Source organism: Odontomachus brunneus, unplaced genomic scaffold (genome assembly GCF_010583005.1).
Source record: "Odontomachus brunneus isolate Ranch 3 - 2012 unplaced genomic scaffold, Obru_v1 Obru_scaffold_096, whole genome shotgun sequence".
In the NCBI taxonomy this organism is placed as follows: domain Eukaryota; kingdom Metazoa; phylum Arthropoda; class Insecta; order Hymenoptera; family Formicidae; genus Odontomachus; species Odontomachus brunneus.
This window is the reverse complement of record NW_022639546.1, coordinates 125,011-135,814: the sequence shown is the minus strand read 5'-3', so window position 1 is coordinate 135,814 and position 10,804 is coordinate 125,011. Positions and strand designations below refer to the sequence as shown.

General features: G+C 38.8%; 1 protein-coding gene across 15 annotated transcripts in view; it reads left to right on the top strand.

Annotated features, from left to right (window-relative positions):
* LOC116848549 (serine-arginine protein 55) overlaps nt 1–7,607 on the top strand; it is a 12,438-nt gene extending 4,831 nt beyond the window's left edge. For 5 of the 15 annotated variants that reach the window (XM_032824755.1, XM_032824757.1, XM_032824756.1 and 2 more), the window contains exons 5-12: nt 471–494; nt 645–701; nt 922–991; nt 4,906–4,979; nt 5,209–5,427; nt 5,877–6,002; nt 6,351–6,473; nt 6,600–7,607. In XM_032824755.1, the coding sequence (XP_032680646.1) occupies nt 471–494; nt 645–701; nt 922–991; nt 4,906–4,979; nt 5,209–5,427; nt 5,877–6,002; nt 6,351–6,473; nt 6,600–6,741 (835 nt within the window). In that variant the 3' untranslated portion in view covers nt 6,742–7,607. The remainder of the gene's footprint in view (nt 1–470; nt 495–644; nt 702–921; nt 992–4,905; nt 4,980–5,208; nt 5,428–5,876; nt 6,003–6,350; nt 6,474–6,599) is intronic. The other 10 variants (XM_032824759.1, XM_032824760.1, XM_032824763.1 and 7 more) reach the window with 8 other exon arrangements.
* The last annotated feature ends 3,197 nt before the right edge of the window (nt 7,608–10,804 follow it).

Genomic DNA, 10,804 nt, shown 5'->3' with positions numbered 1-10,804 from the left:
TTTTTTTTTTTTTTTTTTTTTTTTTTTTCTTAGTTTCCACTTTCTTTTAATTATGCTTGCTGTTACTTCTGATTTTTCGTTTTCCCTTTGTTTGAATCGATTTCGCACATCGTCCGCTCAGGGAAGAACGTAATTTTGGATATGATAAGCTCTAGTGTAGAGAGCGTAGTGACAAATAATAAGCTCGCGTAGCAAGCTTCACTTGCGTTCGCGCATACGAAAATGTTCAGTAGAAGAACGTATGTTACTTTCTCTTAATTGGTTGTCTTGGATTTGACTGCTCTCCCGAGTACGTCTCGAATCGTACGTCGTATTTTTGAGAAAGTCGAGCCACGTCAATTAACGATTAATTGATCGTAATAACGCCTAGCGATATACCCTCCCAGACATTATGTTTATTGCTGGTAGTTGAGATATATGGAGCGATGTAATTGGCGACTAATAGATGTGTGGTATTGTGTTTGTTACAGCCGAGACGATATGCGGCACGACAGGTACGCTATTGCTGCATTTTGAATAGATTTGATTCGATTGGAACAGGTGATTGATTGTGTGCCTGAGCAATGAGTGCAGATCTGTAGTTATTTGCTGAAGGTTTAACCGACGATCCGTTATTTCTGTTCACATGACATCCCTTTTTGCAGAGATAGTGTGAACAGAAACACGAGGACTGCATCTAGCTACAAGCAATCATTGCCCAGGTACATACATCTAATGTTACGCTCTAACGATTACAAACTTTACTTACACACAACTTTGTTGTTGTTGTTATTGTTGTTGTTGCAATTTTGAATTATATCAGAGTCTTGCGTTTTACCATTCTTACTTTCGCTATATTTAACGTAAAGTCAGGTCCAAGACAAACCTGCTTGCTTTAGAGACATGCACGAGGATAATAGACGGATTTTTTTCCCATTCTAGATATGGACCACCAACACGGACAGAGTACCGTCTCACTGTGGAGAATCTTTCAAGTCGTGTTAGTTGGCAGGTAAGCGGCACATGTACCTCGCTTATTTTTTTTCTGTTGTATTCTTACCGATTTCGTGTCTCACAAAGAGTTTGATTACTACTCGAGGTTCCAGACAGCGTACGTTGTTTCATCACCTTGATGGGTTTGTCGAATCTATCGCGACTCGCTAATTTCAAACGGGTTTCCGCGGTTTCTTTGTGACCAAATTTACGCGCACGCTCGCGCATTCATGCTACACGCGGTAGCATTCTTTCCTTTCCTTTGTTCGATTCTCTTTCGTCTCATTTTACATTCATTTACTCATAAAGAGACCCCTGTTTTGTAACTAAGAGATGTAACATTTTGATCAAGTAAGTCTGTGGCAAAGTCGAAATCAAATTTCTATCTAGATACACAAATGTTGCTTTCTATGAAAATAAAAAAAGGCAAAGAAAAAAAAGAGAAAAGAAAGACGCATATGATGATGAGAAGAGACAGGAAGAACACGTATGAGATATACCACCATTCCCGGATACGAGAGCACAAGGGACACGCAACAGCGAGAGGAACTTGGAGTAACAACGGCCCATGATGGAACCAATGCAACGAGAGGAAAACCGCGACCGGACGTTGTGGGCGAAGAGGTGCAAAGCGAGAGAAAGCGCGACAGATTGAGAGTGACTATAATGGACTACAGAGAAGATAGAGACCGTGATAAGGCAATGACGGATAAATTTTAACGATGTGGGAAATACCAGGACGCAATAAACAAAAGCGTAACGAAAGAAACAGAAAGGTATCCAAAAAGGCACTCAAGCTCTGTCGAATCGAGAAACTAACACAGAAACTACCCCATGTGCATGTGGACCAAGTCTTACTTGATCAATTTACATTGCGTATATATATATATACATACATATATATATTTGTATATATTGCATATATAATCTATATATCGTTGCACTCTTTTCGAACGATTGGTTGTTGCCGTTTAACGATAAGATACATTTTTCGGTCGAGTCTCGATTGTCCTTCGATGTTACTTTTTCAATTTATTATTTCATTTACGTTCGCGCGAGCAGCAGTTTAAGAAAAAACGAAATAAAATTGATGTTCTTTCCGAAGAGTCATATCCTCTTCGCCGAGGAGGGGCGACCGATAGGGCCGATAGACTGATGATGTGCGATGATAGAGAGATGACGATGCACGCGGTGGGCCCTCCTTGAGGTCAAGTGGCACCAGGTGGTTTCTGAGGTGTCCCGGGTGAGAGAGAGAGCCGCGTTGGCGCTGGGGTGTACACCTATCTACCACACCACCTATCTACCACCTGCTATCTACTACTCGCGCGCAGTGATATGTGGTGAATTCCCGGTGAAATCCCAGTGATAGGTTGTCGTGCGCACGGCCCGATCCTCTCATCGTAATCACTGGGGGAAAAAAGTGAAACAAAGAAACAGAAAGAGAGAGAGAGAGAAAGAGAGAGTCTCAATCTACGCTACTACAATACAACTCTCACCGCCTACTACTTTGTTCATCTGGGAGAGAGATAATCGTGTTTACCGACACTCATCATCACTGATATATCACCATCGTCGTGATCATCACCATCTTTATCATCTTCATGTTCTTCACTACTACCTCCATTCTAACCCTTGTTACAAAGTCTCGACATCGTCACAATTAGTTACCTCCACTTTCATCAACCATCATCACCGTCACTACCCACCACATCCGCCACCCATCACTTCACCGTGACTGTCACTGCTACTGGTACGTCACCGACCTAGCCATCTAGTAAGTCAGGCAGCGGCCACCCATGAGAGGGCATACGCGGGCCGAAACCCGAACCATCCGCGACTACGCCACACAGAATCCGTGCGACCCAACCAAGCGCCGTGTGCCTGGCCTTTCTCTCTGACCGTAAGCAAGGTGGTGCCTGGGCCCAAGGTAAATGCGTCACCTTAACCGAGTGTACTCTTAGATATACACATCTCTATTATAACTAAATATACACTTAAACATGTCTTGTTCACATATGTATACTATATATACATATATATATAGTTATACCTCTATTTTATGCCTCATTACTCTTAATACTGTGCACCATAGCTCAGGTGTCGTTGCGTATGTGTCGAACCGTTGAGATATCTTACGTAACCAGGAGCCGTGCACGCTAAGACTAGCGACTAATAAGTGAAACCAATATCGGAGATAGGATACCTTCTTAAGTGATCCCTGTGCTCGAAATTAGGTATCCACGTGTTATTCGGTCGTAGATCTCGCCGCGTATACACACGCGCTCATAGTAACGTAATCAATATCGTAACTATCTCTTTATTCTTTACGACTAGTAATTTGTTGTGACATGTCTTGTACATTTGTCATTTTTCGACGGACTGCCTCTTCCGTTTGACTTCATCTTGTAGAGGCCAACTTTTCTTTATGCAAGGCAATTACATTTCATTACAAAACTGTCTTTTATGAACGTAACACCAGAAAACTAAATATTTCCAAGGAAATGAGGCGTCGCAGGTGTCGGGAATTCACTTCTTGACAATTGCATGATTGAATAGCGTCCGGAATTTTCTTTTTTTCCTTTCTTTCTATCTCCGTGATGTGAAAACGCTTGCGTTCAGATCTCGCGAGGCATCGACACGTATCAAAGAAATTCCTCCACCGGAGTGTCCCGGAGAATACGGAGACGTCTCAGTGCTCTCTCGTGTAAGAAGGAACGGCATTATACAAGCACACCTACCGAGTTCACGACACGAAAGTCGTACCTGGTTCCCACAGAGATACAAGCAGAGATCTCCCAGCGATGAATGAATGCAAATGGACCGAACAGACAATATCCATCTTCAATCGCCGATTAATGCCCCTCATGAGCAACTGCTACTGAAGCAGCCTTCAGACTTGAGCATGTGGAAAAGACAACGGAACGGGAAAAGAATGGACAACATGGAAGAAACGTCGCGCAACATTCAGAAAAAACATTTCCACGAGAGAATCAAATGGGAGAATCACAGTCCACCATCCACGCTATCTTCAGGATTCGAATTCTCAGCGAGAGACTACGTGTAATTTTTATCTTTTCGCTTTAGTTCGATTTTCACGTTGCCGAGTTTTCACTTATTTCTTACTGAACGTTAGTGCATTTTCCGTTTAATGTGTAAAACTTGTTTGAATAAGTCCTTTAGAGATTTTATGCATTTTATTCTTTACATTTGTGTGTCATAGCTATTTTTTTACAGTTATACACACAAAGTTTTAATTTTCCAGAAAATTACTATACGAAATAATGTGTTAAATATTAAGTAGAAATATATAAATATATTTCTTTTATTGAATGTGTTATACAGATACTATACATATGTTGTAATTCTATTGTGAACCTCTCTGCAGAAACGAATTTGTACTCCAGAAATATTAAATTATCGCTTTATGTTGTATATGTGATGAATATTAACAATGCTGGGTTTTTCGTTCTGCAGAGCGGAGTTGTATCTGAAATGATAACCACGCTTGTTCTGAGGATTGAATTGCATCAAAAGAAAGGTTGCTTTGACAGTAGATACTAAATTCGAGCACACACATATATATACATACACACACATACACTTACACATTTCGTAACATTGCTGCTCAGCACTGAAGATACGACGAGCAGATGTGTAGGCACTGTTGCCACTTGTCTCTTTTTTTCACTAAGAGTAGACGTTACGTTATCTCCCATAGGAAAAGATCGAGATAGGACGTATATAGCGTATCGAGTGCACAGGATATATATATACATATATATATCTTAACCTGCGCGATATATATCAGACTAGGAACACAGTGTAGTGAACTCCATACGTAACTACTAATTCTAAATCTATTGCATATTAATGCGAATATACCTTCACCCGATCGGGCCGAAATATTAATTCTCATTCTTGTGTGATGTCCAGGATTTGAAGGATTATATGAGACAAGCTGGAGAAGTGACCTATGCGGATGCTCATAAACAGCGGAGAAACGAAGGGTAAGAAGATATTATCGCTAGCATATGTGATTAAATGAATCACATATACTAATTGTTTATTCTTCATATGCTAATATAACATGTGTTATTAATTAATTATCGCCAGTTATTGTTGGCGATAAGTTTCAAACAGTTTTACGCGATTCCATTGAGAACGACATAATTGTGCCATGCATATCATCCTCGTTTTGTGTTGAATTTTCAATGATTAAAATCTGTCATTTTGCAGAGTCGTCGAGTTTGCCACATATTCGGACTTGAAGAATGCTATCGATAAATTGGACGACACCGAACTAAACGGACGCAGGATTAGACTCATCGAAGACAAGAGACGCGGCCGTCGTTCGAGGTCATCTAGTTCGAGATCACGCTCACGATCTCGATCAAGATCTCGTCGTCGGTCGCGTTCCCGCTCAAGGTATAATCGTCGTTCTCGATCCCGATCAAGGTACTGTCGGGGCGACATTTTGTCACCTATCCTTTTTTTAATTATGATTTATTTTTGTTTATGTACAACTGATTGTACATGTTTGCTTCACAATTTATTTGTGCAAGTCGATTAATATTAATTATTATTTCTGTGTAGTTTCAAATTAGATTTCTGTAGTTACGTTGCGACCGCAGGGGAGGTTGCAACGTTTCCTTTTATTATTTTTCTACAAGTGCTGAGGAAATCACTCATCATTGTTCAAGATATTAGACAATTTTTTGTCACAAGTTGTATGTTATGACTATGCTTTCGTTGAATCTGTTTTATTTGATCATTCAATAAAAGTCAGAAAATTCTTGTGCACCCTATCGCAAAATCTATCGCATTAGATGGTTTTGCGACTATACTGAAAATCAATCAGAAAGCACGAAATGCATTTTTAATCGCTATTCGTATTTTTATCGCAGGAGTCGCCGCAGTTCCCGTAGTCGCAGTCGCCGCAGTAGCCGTTCCAAGTCCAGGGCACACTCAAAATCTAAATCCAAGTCAAAGTCCAAATCGCCGGAGCGCAGCCGCTCACGTTCCAAATCCAAGTGAGTAATATGTCGTCTCTATACAGGATCACGTTTCTTACGCCACATTTATTTCGTCATTTAGCCGTTTTCGTTCCCACTCATAGTCACACGTATTTATTTCACTTGTTTTATATTTTTTTCTTGCGCTATTATCGATCGTCACGATCAACGTACACTCTCATTCCTATTTGTTATATTGGCTATGTTTTTGGGCTGGCTACGTGCCTTGAGCTCTCACGCTTGATCACGCTTACACGCGATCACTCACTCACCGCGCGTGCTTGGAAAACGAAAAAAAAACGAGTTTCTTTGTATTTAGCTACTCTACTTTTTTGCCCCCTTTCATTTTGAACTATAATTTTGCAGATCAAGAGACCGCTCAAAGTCGAAATCTAAGTCAAAGTCCAAATCCAGATCTCGTTCTAGGTCCAAGGCTGAGAGGTCAAAGTCCAGGTCGCAGTCCAAATCCAAAGCCAAGTCTCCCTCAAAGTGAGTTCCTATCAATGCGTTTACGGCTTTGTTCGCTCTGATCGAAATACTTGGCGCAAGAAAAATAGGTCATCAATCGACGAAGACGCGAATGAACTCTTAACCGCTTTTCGTTTATTGTTTTAGGGATAGATCAAGCCGCGAACGCTCGCGAGGTGACCGATCTAGATCACGATCGGGAAGCAAGCACAGCAAGAGCCGTAGTCGTTCCCGTTCACCTATGAATGGCGATAAGTCACCGGAGAGCAGCAAGCAGAAAGCAGACTGAGTGAACAAGATACATTTTGACATTTGGTGGATTTCGATTTATATTCATGTAATATTGTAAAAAATAAGTAAACTCTATACTCGGAAGTACATCTGTAAGTTAGATTTCACGCTGTAAAATGCTTCTTGAACCACTTTGTCCTTACTTTATCGTGAAAGTTACAATTTGTTGAATTTTATCTTTTTCATTTTTGAGAAAGAATTAATTCTTGTGCTAATACGTTTATTTGTGTATCCAAGTTTATTACTTGTAATATTAAGTAAAGTATATTCGCACTTAAATCCATATTTTATGTATCTACAGTTATCAAGAAACGAAATCTGGAAAGAAATTTAACGGGAGTGGAATTATTAAAAAATAAAATATTGGTTTGCTTTTATATAAATTTTTTTATTGATAATACGATACCTTATATAGAGAAATTTTCCACATGTACCTACTGGGAAGTTTGTAACATTAAGTTTTATTAAAATTCTTCGAGATATATACAAGAAGTAATCAGAAAAAGAAAAGAATTCTTGTAATTATACGAAGATATTTTATTGCTATATGAAGTATGCCGATAATATGTAGCTTTGCTCAAAACTATGAACTAACAGTTATATCTGTGGTTCGAAAAGCATCTAAGTGCGTGAATTGTTTAAGTTGTATCGTTGAAATGAATAAGAATAAAGTAAAAAACCACATGGCATAAGTTGGTTTCAATTAGCAATGATGTAGATTCTTAATAAGTCAGTTGTATTATCTCAGAGTTAGAGTTTCAATACGAGATATATTTAAATATTAACGGATCTCCATTTCTATTTGTGTAATGTAAAGAAAAAAATGAACTTTATATCTGAAAATATATATGAAAATTAGACCAAGTTGTAAAATACTTTTTAAACTACTTTATCATTATTTTTAGCAAAGTTATAACCCGTTAAACTTTGCATATTGTGATAAAGTACATTTGGTTTATCATAGTCACACTACTTAAAAATTAAATCTACTTTGAGTTATACTATGACCTTCATTCTTCGTTAAAAATAGTAGTTAATTATAGTCGAGATTTTAGATTAATTTGTGACGTTATCATTTATTTGCTAAATTAACTTTGAATCCTGACGCTCATACATTTAGTTAAGACTCAAACCATTTAAGTTGAACTAATTTCTTTACACATCATTAGATGGCGCTAAGAAACCACTAAGAACTGTAGGAGCCTAAAGTTTATAACTTCGCGTATATATTTTGCATCGCAATGCGACAGTATAACCGGTTTTCATAGTCGGATGTATGGACATAGTATACATGGACTCCGAATGCCCTATGTTTTGTCGTCTGATAGAGTGAAGCCAACATCTAGAAAGAAAGCTAGAATAGAGGGGCTATAGTTTTCTTTCTATTTTGTCACGTTTTTGTTGCGCATGTATCCATTTCTCGTTTTCATAATATTATAGAGCGCAACAGCATCGCGACTAGACTGGCAAGTCAAAGTCTTACTTAAATTTCTATTTGTGTAATTGTGCACACTTTAACGTAAAGGACAATAAAAGTTCAAGCACAGGTTGAATAGTGCTATTAAAACTATTAAAAAATAGTGATCCAATCTCACAAAGAGAAGAAATTTATTAATCATCAAAGCACTATTCAACCTGTGCTTGAACTCTTATTGTTCTTTATGTTAAATATTGATGATACTCAAGGAGAGTTTTTAATTCTTTTTGTGCACACTTTGTCTGTGCAGAAAGAAATAGAGAACACAGAGGGGCTGTACATATTGGCTCCACTTTTCTGGCCGTATGCGGGGACCATATATACTATGTCCATGGTCGGATGTTATATTTAAAACCGTTTTAAGTTTATTTTCACATGCTTTGTAGCCAATGAAATCACATCTGTAAACCATCTAAAGATGAACTTAGACGATCTTAAATATAAGATCCAACTATGAATACCGGCCTATATTTGCTCACAAACATTTTTTTTTCCTTGCATAAGTGATGATTGTGCTACAGAGTCAGATTTTGCATTTAAGCCCTTGAAAATTTACATATAAAATAGGTTCCTATTTTATTGACGGTCAGCAAAAAATATTTTTCATTCTGCGTAACTGGGTAAGCATGTTCTATATTAGATATTTTACTATATTTTATGTAAATATATCCATACATATAATGAATATTATATTATATACTTTTAAAAATTAAACGTTTGTAGTCTTTATTATGTTTCTGTCTCCTCGGCCAAAAGCCTGGAAAGCATTTTCTAACCGAGTTATCGGTTATGAAATATATAGGTTGCGAGCCGCAATGAGGGATGAGTTGACGCATCTGACAATTAAGGAGAGATAAGGATGACGTTCGATAACTTGTTCTTTATCTAATTAACTTGAACCAACCTTCCTACTCTTGCGTCCGCGCAAATAATGCACTTGTATGCGGCATGTGTGGACATACACATACACACAGAGGCAATTCTTCGTGCTTTTGGCGCACGAAGAAGCTTTAAAGTCAACTTACATTTTGTCTACGACTCCTACAGACCCTTAAATATAAAACCCAATTATGAATACTGGCTTTAAACTGAAATGACAAAGCACGCTACAACTTCTCTTTCTATTCATTTGTTAGTGAACGTTAGTAGACACAATTTGTTTCTACTTTTTATAAAATTAAAGCCAAAAGTGCATTCATACTTTAATATTGAATAACTGAAAAAATAAATAACAAAGCTTCATATTTTTAAATAATGCAAATACCATTTGTATACGAATGTTAGTTTACATAATGCAACTCAAGAAACATCTTGACACTTAATGGATTTCTATTTATAGATGGATATTTCTCGTTAATATTGTAAAAGGGAAGTAAACCTTGTAGGCGAAAATATGAATGACACACAATTGGAGACTTTGTGCTGTAAAATGCTTCTTAGACTACCTTAATATCAATATTTCTACAGAAGTTACAGCTCGTTGAATATGGTTTATTTTTCATGAGATAAATCGAGCTTCTTATGTTAAAATAACTTGATAACATAAGCTGAACACAGCAAATCTTTATTACGGGTAAAAGAAACTGCTGTTGCTGGATAACATGATCGAACAGGAAGGATTTCATGCCGATAGTCGCATTTCGTTCAGTTAACTTTCGTTCGCGCACAAACCGCGAGGAACGTGTGTCCAGAACTCTGCGAGAAATCGCGAACCGGTTTCGCTCCTCGGTGGCGATCGGCCTCGTTGGACTTCTCTCCACCGGAATCACACGGCCGGGCGAACATATGACGCGCAGCTGGGCCTGAATATAAGACCCGGCTGACTCACTGGCGCGGCACGCGCCAACCCCCGGATATTTCGGGTTTCCCCTTTCGCCACCCTGCCTACGTTTATCACGCCCGGAATAGAGCGATTCAGTTAGAGGACGAGAAAGAGAGAGAGAAACGGTGGGGCGAGCTGACACTGCCAAGCAAAAAGATCGTCGCCGAGGAAGCCGAGCGAAGCCAAGCGTCGTTCAATGTCAAACTCGCGGCGCCGTCGCACGTGAATTCCCCGGTCATCGTCGCCGTCGTCGAGGGTGAATCAGCCATCCCCGGATGACGGTCAAGGAGACGATCAGAAGCAATGGCTGCAAAGGGGTAGCGAAGGGTGCGATTCAACGGCACTATCAGGGAGCATAGGAGCCGTTCGTCTATTGGTCCCGCTTTTGGAAGTGGTGGAGTTTATCCCAGGGACGATCCAAGTGTTTACGGTTCCCAGACGCTGCGTTTTATACTGCAAAAAAGTTGGGATAGAAATGCGACTAACAATATTTCAAAAATATTTACGGCAAATGCGACACAATGAAAATTAGGATAACTCGTCCGCAATCCTAATATTCACTGAATGAAGCATAGGTTTATTCTCATAAAGACTCATTCAAGTACTCATGAATAATTTTCATTATATCAATTTTATTTTCATAACACGTCAATCACACATTCATTAATTACTCATTACATTATTATTTTTTCTAGAAATCCTCACGCGAATGCTTCGACGTGGTCTGAACTTCTGTCACTTTCAGGAGCAGCACTTGTAACA